We start from the raw sequence: 21,420 nt of genomic DNA, 5'->3' as shown, positions 1-21,420 counted from the left end.
ATTCTTGAATATTCAATGTTTATTGTTCATGTACAACTTACAAGCACATAAGAAAATAACTAAAGTCTAATCCTACTGATTTCCTCTACCCCTCTTGCGAGAAAATGCCACAGCTTTCCCTTTCCCTCTAGATGTAGATGCCGGTGCTGGTGGAGTTGGCAATGGAGTTTGCTATGCTCTAGAAGCTGAAGAACTAGAAGTAGGAGCTATAGGAGGTAGACCACGTCCTCTACTGGTGGCAGGAGTAGCCCGAGCATGTGGTGTCACCTGGAAACATTACAATCTCCCAATCCTGAAATCCTAAAAAACTGATAAGTCTGCTGCATTTTGAATGAAATCTAAAATTCTACTTTCTCCATATGAAATCCAATGAGGCCGGAACCACCCTCAAACATCCTGAGTCATTTCATGGTAATGTTAAAAATTTAAGTAAAATGATGAAAATGAAGATTAAGGAGAATGTCACTTTTACTTTAAGAATTTAACATTACCATGAATAGCATATCAATACTAGGGCCTAGAACGTTCAAACCCTCCTTGGCAGCAACCACATAGCTCTCCCCTTCTTTCTCTAGCAATCAGAAATGAAAATGATATGAAAAAAAACCAAAATCGGATTTTTATAGGCCGTGCAGAAATTTTTTACAGTCACCGGGTGATATTTTCGATTGTCGTGCGATATTTTCCGAAATATCGGCGATATTTCGGAAATCGCGCGATATTTTCAAAAGCCGAAAATATCACGATATTTTGTCAGCGATATATCGGCTCGCCGAAAATATCGCGATATTTCCGAATATCGCCGATATCTCGGCGATATTATCAACACTGGTTAAAATACCTGCTGAGTGGTAAGCTACCTTCCTTCAAGAAGAATGTCTGCTGGTGAGAGGTGTAGAACCGGTGCAAATGGTGGAAGAATGTGGCATATCATGATACATAACTAAGAAATGTATAGGGCTGCTGACTAGCTGGCTGTCCAACAGGAGAATTTTTTCTCCTATGGGGTTACCTACTTTTGGTGGGTGATATGAACCACTTTCAAACATTTTAAAACAATTAATGGTGATGTTAAAAATTTAAGTAAATGAACAGGAAATGAAATAAAATGTAAACCTTTACTTACCCACATTAATTGTAAGCATTTCTGATCAAACCCAGTAAAAACTAAGTAAAATCAGCTAAACCCTTTTGGTAATATGCCATACAAACATTGATAAATGATACATACAGAAATGCATTTCCAGCCATAATAAACTCATTTCCCACATGTTAGACCCATTTGTATGGACAGGAGTGCATTTCAGTGCTGTACCACATGCTTTTGCATTTCTGCAAGGAAACATGAAATGCACTTCAGTGCTGTAACACGTGTTTCTGCATCTCTGTAAGGAAATGTGCATGGTACAACCCTGTACTATCCTGCATCTTAGCATCAAACATAGACATTTTATTAATTTTTCTATTGATATACCAAAGTGATTACCAGGTAGTTAGTATAACTTTTCACTTATGCCAGTCAGTATTTTGTAATGTTTATCAAGCATTAGTGTTGATTTTCTTTATCATCTAATTTACTAAAAAGTATCATCATGTCAATTTGTTATAATAGTAAATGTTATATCATGGCTGACAAAAAAGGCCAAATAACTTTTATCAAGCATTAGCCTTGGTTTTATTTATCATCTAATCCTGTCTAGCCATTTACTAAAAAGTATCATCATATGAATTTGTTAAATAGTAAATGTTATATTATGGCTGACACAAAGGGCCAAATTAAAATCAACAATGAAATGGAACAAACCTGTCGTGCATTTTGAATCAGTATTGAGAAAATAAGTTGAGAGAAACATATGAACTTTCTTTGGCACAGAAAAAAGCAATGCTTTCAGTTTGTTCAATAAACTGGTGATCTTGATGCAATAGAAGCCCTGCGATAATTAGTTCCGTATTAGCACAATATAAAATGAGAATAGCATCATACTAACCTATATCATCAGAAATAACATAATCCAATACTAGATTCATACAGTGAACCAATAAATGCTTACCAAACATGATGGCACCTTACAGCCTCCTTGCGGACTGATCTTTTCCTATCATCCAAAGCCTTTGATACAGCTTTTAAGACCTGTAATGAGTGTGGAATTCAGTAGTTCATAACAATACAAGCATGCAATTACCAAAATGATTTTAGCACTTTCTACAGATTCTTATGTACAATCGAGATCCACCTGTGCTCTCATTGGAAAAATCCGAGTATAAGGCAATATAACCATCGCTCCAAGGCATTGCAGTGCTGTCTCTCGAACAATCTGTCAAAAGGAAAGAAAAAAAACACTTCCTCAAGGAAAATGCATTTACCAAGGACGTTTGTAAATGAATAATCATGGAGTCAGTAGAATACAACGGTGTTCATCTCTTTAACTCTTAAAATTAGACATTTAACACTGGAGCTTAGAAAAGGAAAACACATTTACCAAGGACATTTGTAAATGCACAATCATGAAGTGAGTAGAATACAACATTGTTCATCTCTTTAACTCTTAAAATTAGACATTTAACACTGGAGCTTGTTTCCAATCTTTTTTCATACACCACAACTAAAGAAATAGCAATGGAGAATTTCCCCTAGATCATCAATAACAAACTCCACTCAAGACATTACACCTCACAAACTACTCACACCCCACCTCTGAATCTAATTTCACGTTACAGTCAAACATGTCACTTGCCATTTTACATACATTCACAAAGCTATGACAATGTAAGCCCCTGAACGCGTTACTTCTTCATGAAAGAATACGTAACGAGCATAAATATATAAACATCAGTAAATAATAATAACACTAATAATTAACAATTAATAATAACAATAATAATTAACATAAATAATAAATGAAAGTACACATAAGTGTTGCAGTGATCATCACCCTTCCCCCAACAGCTCAGACGCCAGAACCGCAAACCATGTGGATCCGTTCCTGAACCACGAACCAGAAAAACAGAACTGCAATTCGCTCAGATAAACATGGTTCCTGGACCTGTGGCAACCATGACAGTTCCGTTCACAGTTTGGCTGGTCGAACCACGGTTCTCACATGGCTCTGGAACACTTTCCACACAGTTCTAGATGGAACATGCACGGTTCTATTGGTAGGATTTTTATATATTTTTATTTTACTACCTTGTGGTTTAAGTGGGGCCTAGCATGAGTTTAGAGAAAGGAGAAGATGAGGTTAAGAGACATTTCCCCCTCTTTTCCTCATTCTTGCATCTTTGGCTTGAGCTTGGAGAATAGAGGAGAAAAGACCTTGGAGAAGAGATGAGATAGCAAGCTTTTGAGATAAATTTGTGATAGGTTGGAAGAGAGAGCAAAGGAGAGCTTGGAGTAGTGAAGAAGGAGGAGCTTGGATGACTGAAGAAGCACTACCATCTACCTCAAGTTCTCAATTTCTCAAGAGCTAAAGAGGTAACTGCATACCCCAGTTAACTCCATTTTCTTGTCCTACTTGTTTGTATTTTTTCTCCTCTCCTACTCTTTCCCATTCTTTCTTCATTTTATTGCAGGTTGTCCATCTAAAATGGTGTTCTTTAGGCTTATCATTCCATTTTTGGTTTCCATGGTGTTGGTGGGCAGTGCTAGGAATAGAAGGAAAGAAATGGAAGAAGAGGATAGTGTTCACACTCATAGTGACCCAATGTATCATTAGGAGGAAGGATTTGAAGGGGAAGGGGATGAAGATGGAACTAAAATGTACGGGGGAAATGCTGCAATAAGACCCTTGTGAAAATTTGTGACAAAACTCAAGGGGGCCGAGAGGTGGTGGAACCTTCGAGTTTATATGCCCTCATGATTGTCATGGTGAAAAATCTTATAGCAATTCATATACCCATATGAGGAGGGAATCTTTGTGGGGTAATGGACAGTGATGAAAATAAAGGTCCCATATGGATCTCAGTTTGCTCTAAGGTATCAATGTAACAAAGGAAAAAATACATCAAAAAAGAGGAGGCTGCACAAAAAAGACAATGTAAGAAACAAAAACATCGGTTCGATGCAAGTGCAACCTCTAGAATAGGTGGCCACACTTCATCTCCTCTTTGGTACTTCTGGAAGCTTTGAAGCTAGAAGAAGATAGAAGATTTCCTAAACATTGGTGGGAGAGATGATCTGGATGCAAAAGTGGTATGATTTCCTTGTGCTTCTAGTATAACATTCAATGTGCTTCGCTTTCCCCACTGCATGATTTGGTTAAGGCCATCAATGAAAACCCGAAAGGAGCCCCAACTATGAGAAAGCTAGAACTTTGTTAATAGACAGAGAAAAAGCAAAAATTCATAGAGTTTTGATATGGTTTACAAATAACTGGGCAGATTGCGGGATATCCATTTCATCAGATGGTTGGACAAATGTCAGAAACTAACATTTGATAAATGCTCTTGGTGTTTCTGCTATCAGTGCAGTGTTTCTTACAAGTCATGACTCCTCCACCACTACATCTTCTCAAAACATTGCAGATATCCTATTCAAAACAATTACTGATGTTGGTCCTAATAATGCACTTCAAGTGATCACTGATAATGCAATAAACTGTAAGGGAACACAAAAAATCATTGAGAAGACTCATCCACACATCTTTTGGTTCAGGTGCTTGGTGCACACATTGAACCTTTTGATGTATGATATTGTGAACCATAAAAAATGTGGATGCATTAATTAGTTATAAAAGAGAGGGAAGCACCTCATTCAATATGTCACAGGGCATGCAAAGGTCAACTACTTTTATGGCACTTACTCCAAGTTGCAATTGCTTAAGCTTTCAAAAATTAGATTTGCAAGCTATTACCTCGGCACCCCAGTGCTTTGCTTTAGATAATTGCATTTCATCATTTTCATTTTACATTCATCCCATAGCATTTAAACATCACTAGCAATTATATAAAAAGAACAATGACATCATCATAGCAGCAGAACCTAAAAGAACACAAGAAAAAAAGCATGCACAAGGCACATTGAGATTTGGTCAGAGACCAGGGCAAAACCCCACAAGGGGGGAAACCCTTCCAAATTCTTCTTCTTATATTTGATTGTCATCAAAAGTTCAACAGAGAGGTACAAGGTACAAATATCAACAAGCTAGCCAAGACCTATCCATGTCTTGTTCACAATTCGATTGTGAACAAGAATCATCGTCAATGCCAATATAACTGTACGGTGACGCCAATGAAGCCATACATTGAGCTGTGATAATCAAGCCATACACTTGTGGTGAAATATATAACTGATCCATATATACAATAGTGATATCATACGTATGTGATGTTATAGAAAAGATAATGCCATACATACAGTCCAGACTCCATATAACAGAGTCGAGACTCATCTAGTGCCAAGACAAATCTATATAATAGTGATGCTGAGACTATATGGATGTCAGGACTGTAATATACAACAGAGTGCTCTGCGTTGCAAAGTATAACAATGAATATATGCATAAGAGATTTCAACCATGTCAGATAGATACCATACATATGACGCCAGTCATACATACTGTGCCAACCATATACATTACTATATGTATATATATATATATAGCAGAGATACGCAAAGACAATACACCCATTGCAGAGCAGAGTTGATACCTCCATACATATCACTGTTATCATAATCGCAGAGCAAACAAACTGTGTGTTGAATACCATATTGAGAGACTACCCATCAAGACCATATGAATACCATAGTCGAGACTTTGTGCCAATATGCTGACACTGTGATCATACCATTGAAATGCTAAGTGCCAAACATAACTGTGATGCCACTGAGATGCCAAGTGACAATGCAATGTGAGAGCCATGATACAGTGGAATGTGAGTACCATAGATGCCATGATATAGTAGAATGCGAGAGTCATAGATGTCGTATCAATGAGGTAAATGAAAAGCACAGAGAGCCATATATAATGAGAGCATCCACAAAGAGCGAGTAACCTTTTCACAGAGATACGAGTAACTTGAGATGTCGACACTGTGGAGAATGCAAAAATCATACATGTCAATTTACAGTGGGAAGTGAGGTCCAAAGAAGCCATCGAAATCTCAGAGTCATCCAAGCTACTTTAGGAAATCACCCCTATGGGGTATTTATAGTTGTTCGTCATTATTAAAGGGTCGCAACCCTTGGATAGGCCAACATGAACCAATTGAAGCCAACTTGAAGATTGAATAAAATAATTTTCCCTCCAATAAGGCCGACATTGAATTTCAAATGAAAAAGATTTCCTTACAATCATTCCAACCTACTTGGAGATCATAAATAATAGTGATGGTTAGGAAATTTCTCCCTAGTTGCCAAAATTAACAATCCCTCTCAGCTAGGGAGGAATTTCCATCAACATTATAAGCCTCATCTAGGATATCCATCATAGGCGAATCTCAAGTGAACATATCTTCAATCATAAGAAAGACAGATAGTTGTATCACCAATAAGACCCATCTCATATCATCTCATGAAAGAAGAGGAATCCATAACCAAAGGTAGGGGAGATCAGCCCTCCAAACCCTATTAGTCTCTAAAGACATATCAAAGACATCCATCATATCTCAACATAACTCGATTATTAGCTGAAGAAGAAGAATCATCATAGGGTAACTCAACTTAGTTATCATCATAGGGGAGCATCTAGCTTCCACCCTATATCAAGTAATCAATACATTCATTATTATCATCAAGACATATCTTGTCTTGGCTCATCTCCATCTATTGAACAATCTCGAATCTAATGAAAAGGAGGAATCTGACATCATAGGGGAGCCCAACTCAACCCACAACAACATCGAAGAGCTTAGCTCAATCTGGAACAACATCAGGGAGCCCTACTCAACCTAGAACCACATCAGGGAGCTAAAGATAGTATCTTTAAGATACCACCCTATATCCAGCAATAGGCAAGATACAACTTACCAAGCAAGGATCACAACCATCCCATTGTGCAGTCAATGGGCGAGATACCACTTGCCATAAGAGGTAAGGATCATAGCCATCCTATTGTTTGTTGATCTTCCTAGCAATGACCCTTGAGAGTCATGTGGTAGAACACCTGCATAATAATCAGAGCTTGGGTGAGATACCCGACTACCTGACTTACCAAAGGTAAGGATCACACGCCCCAAGCCTCCTCAACACATTGGCCAGATGGGGAGGGGCAATCCCAACAAGTGCAGCTTGTGGGTATCTTGCCAACTGGGGTATACTTTGTTGGACCAAGATAGGGGGAGATAATTGACATGTCATAATGGTCAAGGATCACGCACACCCTATGGGTGACAATAGAGGAGATACTCAACCTACTACAAGAGTAGAGATCACACACACCTATTGTCCAGAGATCCCTCAACCCCAGGAGCGCTCAATGCTTCATTCCACACGTTGGGAACTCAACAGGTGTGAAGAGCTATGCTTAGTGTTCTCGATCAGCAAGGATCCCTCCCTCTCATTAGTGCATTCACTAGGCTTACGACTATTAGTCCAGTCCATAGTGCATAACACTGAGAGATCATCGAGTCAACAAAATCATATATGTTGTAACTCAAGAATCCAAATGCCTACCTGCTCATCAATCAAGAAGGTGACAGAGTCTCATGCCTTTTTTTGCATCATATCCTGGATATCTAATTTGTCATGAAACACATGATTTTATGCATGTTGAATCTCACAATAAGTCATAGTATATCATAGTCGTGCCTAGCATATGTTCAAAGAGCAGCCAGTCATCAATGTATACAAAGTGCTTAGCATCAACTCAAACAATTCACAGAAGAACCATACTACCTTTTGCAGAACTTTAGAGCAACAATCCTTTGTTTCCCTGTTTATATGGGACATTAAATCCAACATTACGTTAGAGAAAATGCATGACATAATGAAAGGAATACCTTATACATCCTTACTCCCTCTCACACAAGGAGGCAACAAGCAACAACATTTTTTTTTATCAGTCCATGAAGATGTCACTCTCCCAACTACATATATATACGGACTCTATCTAGCTTAGGGTACATGCAAGCAACACAATGATTAATCAAATCAATGCCAACCAGCATGCCAAAAACACTTTTTCATGGGAAGTGGATCCTAAAATTGTTTGAGGTAGACCAGTTTTGTCAGCAAAGAATTGTTAGTTCATAAAATTAATTATGAAAGAAACATTAGATGTTCATCAAGTTCATCAAGGCTCATTTTAATCTGTAATCATGGATCTTCGATTCATTAACTTTATAGACTCTGAGGAGGCCTCAATAATCATTATGCAAGAAATAATATATATTGGGATTTCATCAAGGGTCTCTCCCTCTTAATGGAGAGCTGCTTTAGTCATCATCAATGTTACTATCATGCATCAAGATCATTGATTCTTCATAGCCATATTGACCATACAAGATGGTCAAACGATATCAGGCTTCCATATATATCATTATCAGGACAAATCATCATCAAATATTCAGTCATCAAACATTCATCAAGGGCTAATGTCAAGTAATCAAGGCAGTTGACAAGAGTATCTTCATACTTCAAGGGTCATGGTTACAACATCATTTCTTAGTACAAACATTTTCATCAGAGCCTTAACATCATCAAGTCAGGGCATTCATTTTTTCATATTGCAAAATTAACTAACTTTTTTAATTCATCATGGCAGCTAAAGCTTATCAAAGGCTTTACCAAAATCAATCAAGGAGATGGTTAGTAGATATTGAATAACACATTATTACCATCAGAGTTACCATATTTATCGCAAGCATTATCAATAGTATCAAATCAACATATGCCAAAGTCATATTAATTGTTACCAAACGATGTACCATTATATCACATGTACAAGGGATCAAACTCACTTACATACATATGTGACTAATATGTATCACTAAAGAATATGAATCAAAAGTTTACTAAGGGTGATGTTCTTGTCATACCTCAGGGCTCATCTCGATATTACAGCTAAATCAAAGCATAATTATACATACCTTGTAATATTCATATACCTTTATAGCACATACTCTTGTCATCTTGTAAAAGATCAACATCAGGTTCCTATTCTAGCTTCATCTTTCCTATACCAGCTTTCTTCCTTCACTAGCTCTATTTTCTTGCACCTTTTAGTGTCCAAATGACTCTTAAGAAGGAACTGCTTACATTGGCAAAATTTCATCTATTACAGCAACTGAAATTATTCATCTAATTGTTAATTTAATTTAACAATTTATTTGCCCACACAAACAACGAATAATTCTCTACTACAATTTTCACAAATAAACTGCGGAAGAAAAATAGCATTGGAAACTAAGAAAATACTAGCACACACACAATAATTAACACAGTTATTTTTGGACAAATGTCCCTGGAAAACCCCAACTTGGGAAAATCGGTGCAACAAATGAGGGCTTTATTATTATGCAACAGCGAATTCTGAGTACAATCTATGGATGCCCAACTACTAATCCAAATAGCAAGCAAATCTGGCCAAAATTGTCTAAGGGAATTACCATTCTTCCACAAGCAACCCCAACACAACTTTTCTTCAGAAAAATCGTCCTCCTGGACCCTTTGCGTCAACCTCTGCGCAATGTTTGTGCAAGCCCTATGACATCTAGCCTCTGAACTGCCTTTGATGAAGTCGTTATGTTTGTCTCTATTGAGGAAATCGCTTCTCCGACACTTTGGAACCTCTGTCTGGCCTCTGGAACTAAAAAATATTTTTACTCCAACCAAATCGAATTCCTCTTCTGAAGCAACTGGGCAGTCCTTTGCGCTGCCTCACTGGGAATAACTCGACCTCCTTGTTGCTGCCTCTTCGGATCTGGAAAACTTCCTCCATATCATTGACTCTACTTTGATCTTTTGCTCTCCGGCAACTGCTGTTGCTCTCTAGAAATCAATCTGCCAAGGAAATTGAACTGTTGAAGTGTATTCTCCAAGTGCCCATCTACTTCTTCTTATAATCTTTTGTTGGAGCACCAACGACCAGGATTAAAACTTAATCAAAGGCTAGGATCATCTAGAAGTCAATCCATGCGAGTTTCTAGACTATTCTCACCTTGACTTAATTAATTTTGATTAATTAACCAGTTTTCCTAAGTTTAGACTTAGGAAACATTAAAAAATAGGTTAATAATCTAATTAAGTCATCTCTAGGTGGAATTTCTAGAAGCAACTTATGGGTTTTGGAGATCTAATGTATTATAGCCTCTCCACCAAATTTCATGCCCAGAACACATCAGATGCTATAGAAACTAACACTCCCTCCTAGCAAGGACTGTGTTCTCTCTAGTGTTGCACATACTGCCACAACATCGTCTTTGTATCACCTCCTATCACAATGTTGATGTTTGGCTATTGTTGCCCATCAACCACTCTGCAACTCTAATATTGCATCTGTGTTGCTGCTAACACTGTTGTAATCTCTGCATCTGCACTGCAACTCCCTCTCATCTGTTGTTGTTGCAATTGCAACAACTGCAACTATGAAGCATCCTAAATATTGAATCATTTGCGTTCAGTATGATGCTTCTGTCTCCCGAGTCCATATATATTGAGTCTCCTCCCATCGGTGAAAGTCCGTAAACACTAGGGAGCCTTAGCTAAGGTGCTAGTGGGCTAAGTCTCCGTTTGTTGCCCTTGGTCTAGCATTTGACCCTTTAGGAATCCCCTTTAAGTCCCCTGCTAATTTGAGCGGTAACATTTTGGCATCGTTGTCGGGGAGGAAGAAGGTCTACCTCCCTAATGAATCATTGAGGAATTGATTCATTGACGACATCTATAAAGCATTCCTCTAGTGATTCCACTCGTCCAAATGTTATGAACGTAAATTATGTAAAAATAGATAAAAATAAATTATAAATATTAAATAATAACCATAATAATATAAATATAATAATAAATAATAAGCAAATTAACTAATGGTTAGTTGGTTAATAATGAAAAGGCATGTCTTAGAGACATGCATGTTCATGAAAGGGTACTTACCTGGCTATATATACAGGACCCTCATTCTCTTTTGTATCATCCTACATCAATTCTTTTATACAATATACAATTTACAATTACTATCCTACAATGGATGTCTTTGTCTATGAAGTATTATAAAATTTCTACTGCGTATACGATTTTTAGTCATTACATTGGTATCAAAGCCACATCTGATCCAACCATTGGTCATCAACCTTGCACCAACCTTGTTGTCGTGAAACTGAAAACGTTTCGCTAAAAAAAAATTGGATTTTCTCTCTCCGCTGATTCATCAGAGGTCGTTGGCCATCCAAAAAAGAAGAAGAAAAAATACCATATAAAAAGAGAAATTAAAAATAAACGAAAGAAAGGGAATATTTAGATTTTAAAAAAATAAAAAAAATATATAATTCTTGAACTACTGCCATCCATGCAGCCACATTCGAACCAGCGGTACTTGTAGCCGATTGAATGAACAACCATCGCTTAACCAACCTCAGACTGCCATGAGAAACTGATGCTCAGTACACCACTACCACTCCTTCGACCAACTCCCATTCCACTTTGTTCGTTCTTGTCCACTACGATGTACTCTTGCCTCGAAACTGGCACAACGGGCCGCAACGCTCCTGCAACGACTCACCATTGCTCTCTCTGTCGCGTTCCTTGCTGGCAACTCTTCACTTTGTCGCTCCATGCCTGCACTGCACCACTGTGTTCCTACCTCGACTAACTCATCCATACCCATCCCCGCTCTAGTGTATCCCATCCGACATCACTTCTGTCTTCGTTCCACCGGTCGTCCCCGTTTCAACACTGTCACTGTGGTCGGTTCGGACAGTTCCACCCCATTGTCCTTCTTTCTTCTGGGTCAAACGTCGTGACCCTTCTAGTTTAAGGGTTTCACACTTAACCCTTCGCCTCTCAGAATTAAATTAAATTAAATTGCACAAATACATTGTGATTCGTACGAATGCATATGTTGCAATTAAGTGAAGGGTCAAATCGTCACTTCTGCATTACATATAAATGAGTTTTGGAGTTATACATATCAAATTGGTATAAGATTAATAGGATTATAAAAATATAAAGGTGTGTTTGAGAAAAGTAAGAGGGTAAATTTTATTTCCAAGGATAGTAGTGATCAAGCTTAATTATAATTGTTGGAATAAGAAGATATCAAGGGTGAATTCCAAGTTTCAAGGAGGTAATAAAGTTGTTTAAATATAAAGTGATTAGAAAGTATAAGGTTAAAAGATTAAAAAGGGTCACCTTAAAAACCCTAAAGCTCATTTCAAGATGAAAAATGGAGACCAGTGATGAAGGAAAATTTCCAGAAACTTCACAAAATTACGTTTCAGTGCTATTTAGAATTAAAGAGTCTATTGCAGGAAAAGATGTCACTATTGTTATCTCCCCTGCCGAAGATAAAAATTATATAACGGATGAAATCGCAAGCAAGTTAGTGATTCCATAGTCAAATATAAACGAAAATTAGACTGTTTTGGCAACAAAAAATATGTCAACCAATTATAGTTAAGCATTAACAATTATACATTTATTTCACAATTCTCAATTCAAACAATATGGAACAATCAAGGTGACATTATTCTGGGTTTGCCATGGATGGAAAACCTAGGTTCCTTCATCCTAACTATGAAAAAGAAGCTTTTAACATTTTCCTACACAAACAAGAAAATAACACTCCAGGATGTTACGCTGAAACCAAATTCAGTAACACCAGAAGACATACAAGATATTTCAAAAATAATTTTTCAAGAAGGTAAAAAAGTACTACAAAATTTGCAAAGAGAAATAGACAAGATCACCATTGACAAAAATGAAGAAGTTTCTTGACTTAAAGACCATAGTGAAAAATTATTAACGCAAATTAAAAAGCTTAAGAAGGACAAGAAGTCATTAGAAAATAAGGTACAACAACTTATCGAGAAAAAAGCATCAAATGTAGAAATTCTGGTTAATGAAAAAACAACAAATACTAATCCTGCCAATATCACAACCCTAGAAAAGGACAAGCTAGTTGAAGTAAAGATGTGCTTAGAAATTGCAGTTCCAACAACAAAAGTTTCAAGTGAAGATCCAAAAATTAACCATGCAACTTCCATAGCTAAAAGAAATCAGGTACTTCAAATAAAGCACGAAAACAACACAAACAATAAAAGGGAAAATCAAATCACTAAAATTCCTTATCGACGTCTGTATCACGAGAGTAGAGAACTCAATCAAGTTATGTATTTAAAATAGAAACAACAACCTGATGTTCCAAAGAATATTAATGTCAGTGCAATTTATTCATGTGTTAACAATTCATCACAAGATTCTAATCACTGCAAGATTCGACAAAAGATTAATTTAAGATGGTCTCATCCCTTCTCAATGCGATAGTTTTGTTTGTCACTTAGAGGATCATATCAACTTGTATCAACAAAGATGATTGTTCCGATATGAGAAGGCATTCGTAGCAAAAAATGTGATCAAGCCTTTTCATCAACAAGCTTTGAGGACAAAGCTTTTAGAAGGGGAAGGCAATGTTATGAACATAAATTATGTAAAAATAGATAATAGATAATAACCATAATAATATAAATATAGTAAAAAATAATAAGTAAATTAACTAATGGTTAGTTAGTTAATAATGAAAAGGCATGTCTTACAGACATGCATGTTCGTGAAAGGGTACTTACCTGGCTATATATACAGGATGCTCATTCTCATTTGTATCATCCTACATCAATTCTTTTATACAATATACAATTTACAATTACTATCCTACAATGGATGTCTTTGTCTACGAAGTATTTTAATATTTCCACCACGTATATGACTTTTGGTCGTTACACCAAATCCCTAGTCTATTTGAAGGTGACAACTAGTGTTGCAGTACTCACGATAAAATCGCGGTTTTTTAAATCCAACGATAATATCGCCCGATAAATACCAAAAAAAAAATTCAGTGATTTTTTGGAAAAAAATTGCGGAAAAAAAATAAAAATAAATAAATAAAATTGTTTTTTTTTTTTTTTTTATGAGGAGGAGGTGACACAACCTACCCAAGCTACCCCTCTCACCAGTAGAGGACGTGGTCTACCTCCTGTAGCTCCTAGTTCTTCAGCTTCTAGAGCACAACAGAGTCCACTGCCAACTCCACCAACATCTACATCTAGAGGGGCAAAGGAAATCAGTAGTATTAGACTTTAGTTATTTGGTTCATTTCATTGTATATGACATTATGACTCATGATATGAGATACATTATTATATTTTTTGTTGATATTTTGAGGTTGACTTGGGACTCAGGAGTCGGGACTTACTATTCAGGACATGATTCATTGTTATGTGTGATGTAACACTAGAAATGATGTTACACATCCTATATATTAGTTCTTTTATCATATTTATGTGTCAATGTATTTATTTTATGTTGTAGATGCTTTAGATATTAAAAAAAAAAGGATGAATATTTTTGTATTTTATGATTTGTTCCCAATTTTTACCGATTTTTTCCCGATTTTTATGATTTTTATTTTTATTTTTTCCCCTCCCGATAATATCGTGATAACAATTACTGCAACATTGGCAACAACATTCTTCCTTTAACTAAAGCTGCTACAAAAAGGGGTGAGCGAACTCCATCACCTGTTGGAACCACTCCTTTCCCCGAATTTGAAACCCAAAATGCCATCTAGTTCTAACACTGGCCCCAAACAAGATCAACCCAAGATGACCAAGAGTGAAAGGCACTTGATTAGTGTCTTTGCCCCTTTGAAATTGAGTGATGGTCCCAAACCATTACCTAAAAAGTATAACCAATGGTTGCCAAAATTCAAAGGGGATGCTACTTGGATTGCCCATGGTTTTATTGAAAAATTCTATTGGCAGATGTTCGCTAGAATGATCTTTGATGAAGACAGGCTCATGATGATTTTTGCTCTATCACTTGAGGGACAAGCAAGAGATTGGTACCTTAGCCTTCCACTTGAATGCATAGTACATACAAGATTCTCATATATTTGAAGACCTATTCATGAAGAGGTGGTCATGCAATCCCCAAGGGACTTTCAACATCGAAAAATTTTCCAGATACCCAAGGGAAGGGAAGATGTAAGAGAATTCATTCAAAAATTTCACACGATGGCCAAAGATATACCTGGTCATTTGAATCCATTTGAAGCCAATATTCTTGATAAGCTCATTTGGCTTAAGCTAAAGAGATAGCAATGGAAGTTGAAGAAAATATACGAATCTCGAAGGTTGATATCAATGACCACCCTAGAGTTAGAGTTGAGGTCAAGAAGGAGAAGTCCAAAGATCAACATGACGAAACTCTCCTTGCCATCCTCAAGAGGATGGAAAAGTTCACTAAAGAAGCCGATCCAAGTGATAGGGTTATTATGAACAAAATCACCCCCTTGGAAAGGGCCCAAAAATCACCCCCTGAAAGGAAAGCCTTTTCCCAAAAAGCAAAGTGAAGAGGATAGGTCAAGCTCTTCTCAATTCCCAAACACCTTGGCTACAACTAATGTTGTTGAGCCAGACTCTTTATCTAAGATAAGGAAATTGAAGGGGAAGAGAGCAAGGATGAAAAAACTGATGAGCAAACCAACCATGTGGAATCAGATATCTTCAACATTTTGTTGGGGGCGGGGGGCGGGGCGAGGGGGGTCATATACACATCCTCCCATTAGTGAGGTCACCCTTAAAGAGGAAAAAAAAGAATCCATTCTTAACTCTGAGAGCAAGGGAGGGTTCAAAGGAGTCCAACACTCACGAAAAGAAAATAACAAAGACCCCAAAACTCCTAAGGAACCATCTAAAGGAGATCCATCGCCTAACACCTAATTGGTCCATGATCTCTATTTAAAGAGCATGGAGAGTCATTTGTAGGGTAACCATTCATGAGAGAAGCTTATGTAAATTTTCATTCTTTTATTAATAAATTGCCTGAAGTGGTTGCGTTGGCTCAAGCCGTGGACTCTTTCCCTCTTTGAGGGTTTTAACCACATCAACAATACTGGTGTATTGATCTGTGATCTGTTTGTGAGTGGTGTCCTTTGGTGTTCTATCTAAGGAACTTACCCTGTAAATTCCTACATGGTATCAGAGCTATTTGATGGCCGCATCTGTTGTTGATCCAAATCTGAAGCCGATAGAACTGCATCCGACTGCCGTTTCCTAGATCTACTGTTTCTGACTGCTTTCGGGCCGAGAGGACTGCTCTATTGTGTTAGGAGCATCTGTTCCAGTGAGGAACCCCTTTCGTTTCACGCGAAAAGGTTTCTGGTAGCCCTAGCTATGTCATTTTTAAGATTTGGAGGTATACAGTGTTTATTTGCAGTTTCTAGTTATTTTCTCTTTGTATATTTCGGTTTATTTAGATCTTTTCTTTTTTTATTACCAGATTTATACCTTTCATTTCTGTGTATGCTTTTGCCCTGCGACTCTGTGCGATCTAGGAAAATCAGAAACATAAAGGAAGGATTGCTCTCATGCGTATGCTCTTTTCCGCCACGCCTTAGTGTGATCTCGGAAAATCAGAAACATTGAGGAAAATATTTAGTTTCCGGCTCAAGCTAACTTCAAGTCGTAAGGTTTGTGTTTTTTTTTTGTACGTCCATGTTGGGTTCTGTGTTTTTTGTTTTGTAGGGAAAGAACAGCTTTCTCAAGTAAGCACGGAGCCCAAAGCTTCAGTGACTAATTAAAAAAAAAAAAAAAACCCTTCCTCTTTTCCAAAAATTACTAAATTTTTAATCTAGCCCACTTGGTCCAAAGCTACTTTATGAGAGTAGAGGTCTTGAGTTCAAGTCTTCTTTTTATTGAGCTAATTAGATTAAGTTTGGAAAGGAGGCGGATTTTTTTTTAATATAACATTATCATTCATTTCCGCACATTCTCGCACTTCGTCGGCATCTTCATCAACTTTTCTTCAAAAAGCCATAACTTCTTCATCTGAAAGTCGTTTTCAGAGCCGTTTTTTTTTTACCAGCGTAATTTTTCTTGATATTTCCATTGGAACACTTAGTTTCAGCATCTATAGCTTCAGTTTTTGTTAAAATGAAAAGTCCATACCAAGTTATTCTTGACAACACCAACTACTTCCAATGGTGGTCCTACATTGTGGATTTACTTAGAAGTAAAGGTCTTTACATAATAGCCTCAGGCCAAGAAACCAAACCGAAACATGAAAATAAGGCAGCCAAATGGGAAAATAGGCAAGATCAAGCACGTGGGTTGATAGGGATGTCTATTTCTCGAGACCTTAGATTCCATATGGCAGAACTTGATACTCCTGATGAAGCAACGAAACAGATCGCTAAAGTTTTTGGAATTAAAAATGAACTTAGAGCCCATCAACTCGAAAATGAGTTGCTTACATTGGACCCCAATAATTTTTCTTCCATTGAAGATTTTTTGTCCAAATTCAAGACCCTTAGACTTCTCTTGGAAGGTGTTAAGGTTAAGAAAGAAGATGGTAACCTTATCTATTCCATTCTTACTAAGTTGGGACCAGCCTACTCTGTATTTGTTTCCACCTTCCATTCTACAAGAGAAGCCTTCATTTCTTAAGGACAAGCCTACAAGTCCCCTTCCTTTGATTCCTTTTGTGATTCTTTAATAAGAGAACAAGAAAAACTCTTACACCTTGGTCTTCTTAATCTTGGAAACACTTCTAAGAAAGCCTTAGCCGCCCAGCAGCATCCGACTACACTTTGGTGTGATAATCAAAGTGCCATTCAACTATGCAAAGATCCAGTCCAACATCAGCGTAGCAAACACATTGAACTCCACATGCACTTCATCAGAAAGCTCATTCACTACCATGTTCTTGAAGTGCAATATTGTTCAACAGATGATCAAGTTGCAGACGTCTTTACAAAGGCTCTCATAGAGGCGAAGTTTACTAAACTTCGATTTATGGTTGGAGTTCAAGAAGCTGTCACTAAGGGGGGATAGGCTCTAATGCCTCCTTCCTTCTCCTATTGTGTCATATTTGTACATCCTTCAATCCTATCCCAAGTTGTTCTTAAGGGGGGATGTTAGGATATTCCGACACATAGGAAATAGTTAAGTATAACTTGGTCTAGTGTAGAGTTAGGTAAAGTGTGTTTCTTTACTATGTACTTTTGTAACTTACAATCCGACGGTCACGATATGTAGTGATCTGACGGTTCATTCTCTCCTCGGTATTACCGACACTTGATCTGTGGCTTAACACTTGATTGGTCCATGATCTCTATTTAAAGAGCATGGAGGGTCATTTGTAGGGTAACTGTTCATGAGATAAGCTTATGTAAATTTTCATTCTTTTATTAATAAATTGCCTGAAGTGGTCGTGTTGGCTCAGGTCGTGGACTGTTTCCCTCTTTGAGGGTTTTAACCACATCAACAATACTGGTGTATTGATCTGTGATCTGTTTGTGAGCGATGTCCTTTCGTGTTCTGTCTGAGGAACTTACCCTGTAAATTCCTACAGAAGAATTGCAAAACATCCATATTCCTGACCGAAACCCTGGGCATAAACCTTTCTTGCTCACTTTGGCCATTAATGACCTCTTCTTACACAATTGTATGTCAGACTCAGGGGCTTCCACAAATATCATGCCTTTAACATATATGAAGTAATTGGGTCTCAGCATCACCCGACCGTACAAAAATGTGTGGGGTTTTAACTCCAAACCTGTGGAAGTGGAAGGTCTCATCAAGGACATTAATATTTCTTTGGCTAGAAATCCTGATATATCCTTCCTCATGGGATGCTATTGTCATTGATATTCCTAATGTGTGGGGGATGCTATTATCCAGAAAATGGGGGGCTACCGTTGGGGGGCATGTTCAAATGGACTTATCATATGCCACCATTTCGTAATCCGATGGCACCCCTTTTATCCCTTGTAGGGAACCTACTCTTGCTACAAAACATATGAAATCGAGAAGCCTTCTCCTATTCTCCCGGCTCAAGAAGTCCATATCCTCAAGCACCAATCTCTAAAACAAGCGAAAAGTGGAAGCCTAAAAAAGAATATAAGGCTGGGGATTTAGTCTTGGTTGATAGAGATCCAATACCTGTCAGGATTCATGGAAAGGTTGAGGAGGATTATTACTACATTCCCAAACTTAACGACGAACATTGGCCCGAGCCTGTTAAATTAAGTCGTATCACCTCTTACATTGAGACTTGACATTGTATCATATGCATGGTAGAGTAGGATGTATTGCATGATGATTTTTGCATTAGAATTAGTGTCATATGATATACCTCAAAGTAGATAGATGCATCTTTACATATTTTATTTTTTGTTGATTTTATGACCTAACATTTAGCATGTGCGATCATGAGACGTCGCGGAAGCACGTTGCCCCGTGTTCTTCATCTATTATATGTGCAGGTAACTGGTCTACAGTAACCAAGAGATTGTTGGAGTTCTCGTGACCTCCTGTTCTAGTTTCGCCCACTTCTTCAAGAGATCGCGTCTCAGTTGGAGCCAGATCTTACCCAGCATTTTGTGGGTGATATCCCTAGGAGAATTTTTTTTCTCCAAGATGGTCCTCGGTCAGCAGCCACCAACCATCGGTTAGCTCATTGTGCCATTACTCCGCCAACTGAGCCAGCCATGTGGTTCCTCAACCATCTGCCATGATCGTATGTTTGAAGGTGGGCCTCCCGAACCTAAAGGTATGCCTTGTCATTTGGTAAATGAGTATTGTAGTTTGCTTATCATGGACACTTTTGGGCATGGATTAATGGGATGATTCGGCGGAAAGAAGGGGCTAGGTCTATGCATTTGTCCCCTAGAACCCTTTTGGATATTAACCTTGGATTCTAGTCCCATGGGATCTCTTTTTCTGACCATTTGGCTTTAGGGATGGTATTTCATAGGAAACCCTGATTTTGGTTGCGTGGTCTTGCTCCCTTATCTCCATATACTACCCCCTTTCCACTCATTATTACCCCATTCATCACTTCTCCCACTTGGGTCCACATTCCTCCACTGGGTCCACATAGGGTCAGGTTTTCGCTTCCCCTTGCCTACACCTTGGATCAAGCCTAGAATGATGCCTACAGGGTTGATGCAGCTGAAAAGAAAGATAAAAGCATAATTGGCCACATTCAACAGGAAAATGTACTACAAAATGCAAAAGATGGTTGGGACAAACACATTTAGCAAGTGGGAAAAAGCCAATATATGAGCTCTACCCCATCATCATGGCCATCACCTTGGTTCCTACAGGTTCTATGAGCCTCCTTCATTAAATAGGACCCCATGATTGTCCCAACCCCTAGTGGGCAATGAATTGTCTCACCTTAGAAGGGGGTATTCACTGCTACATCTCATACATCATGCTCTTACCCCTTGAGCCTCGAGCAATTAATAAAAAAAAATCATAAAAAGGAAAAAGGCATATAAAGAAGGGTGGAAAAATCAAGGCTAGGGCACCTCATGTACCATGATTGCTGCCTCCTATACATTACAAACCCAAGTTTGGGCTTCCCTATCATTAGCTACCCTTGCACCCCAGTATGTGGCCCAAGATTGCCCCTTCTCATCCCTTACTCCATTCACCAAATTTTAAAGGGTGTACTTCAAACACATTATCCCCTTTAGAAGTAGAAACCACCTAATAGGATACTTGGTTAACCCCATTTGGAGTTTGGGAGACATTGGCACATCCCGAAGCCCATTATGGAAGGGCAGACCATTATGAAGTCCCTACCTGTGGTCCATGGTTGGTAATCTCATTTACTTGATTTCACTAATGAAGGATTGCAGATGGTCTCCTATACGGGGTCCTAACCCTCCAGAGGGCTACATTGGCACATCTAGGGTGTGCGTTGAGAGCCATGTGCCTCCACAGCAGTAGAAAACACTCCATGGATCCCCGAGGATGTTTAGAGATTGCTCGAAATTCACCTATTAGACAAGGAAGATGCACCTGGTTCACCTTTGCCCAACCGGCCTCACAGATGTACCATGCGCTTGGCAGTTGGCCCAAGACTTGTAGGATGATGTGGCATCACCTACACCATCATTAGAGCCCTTACAGATGATCTACAGGCATATTCAACTCATTTGGAGACCCATGAGGTTATCATTGTGCCCCCACACCCATAGGGAGCACCACAGGAAAATTGTTTGGAGAATAAGGGGCCAACCCCTTGTCCATCACTTTTAAGCAGTGTGGAAAAAGTCTCGAAAAAATCACGATTTATTCCTCAAAATCCGATTTTTTGGGCAAAACAATTAAATCGAGCGATTTTTTGGAGATTTTTTGGTAAACAAAAAAAACGCAATTTTTTCGTATTACTCCCAATTTAATCGGGAGTCAACCAAAAAATCGCCATCCCTTCTTAACCTATGGATAAAAACCCGCAAACATTAATTTCTTTGTTTTTTCGTT

General features: G+C 38.1%; 1 protein-coding gene across 2 annotated transcripts in view; it reads right to left on the bottom strand.

The window, feature by feature from the left end:
* Nucleotides 1-21,420, bottom strand: part of LOC149258983 (MMS19 nucleotide excision repair protein homolog) — a 419,217-nt gene that overhangs the window by 18,079 nt on the left and 379,718 nt on the right. For both annotated transcript variants that reach the window (XM_089417142.1, XM_089417149.1), the window contains 3 exons: nucleotides 2,235-2,315; nucleotides 2,052-2,131; nucleotides 1,805-1,931 (listed from right to left, as the gene is read on the bottom strand). In XM_089417142.1, coding sequence (XP_089273268.1) covers nucleotides 1,898-1,931; nucleotides 2,052-2,131; nucleotides 2,235-2,315 — 195 coding nt within the window. In that variant the 3' untranslated portion in view covers nucleotides 1,805-1,897. The remainder of the gene's footprint in view (nucleotides 1-1,804; nucleotides 1,932-2,051; nucleotides 2,132-2,234; nucleotides 2,316-21,420) is intronic.

This window comes from Pinus tabuliformis, chromosome 6 (assembly GCF_031772625.1).
Source record: "Pinus tabuliformis cultivar Carrire ecotype Pingquan chromosome 6, CPIR1, whole genome shotgun sequence".
NCBI lineage: Eukaryota > Viridiplantae > Streptophyta > Pinopsida > Pinales > Pinaceae > Pinus > Pinus tabuliformis.
This window is presented reverse-complemented; position numbering and strand designations above follow the sequence as displayed.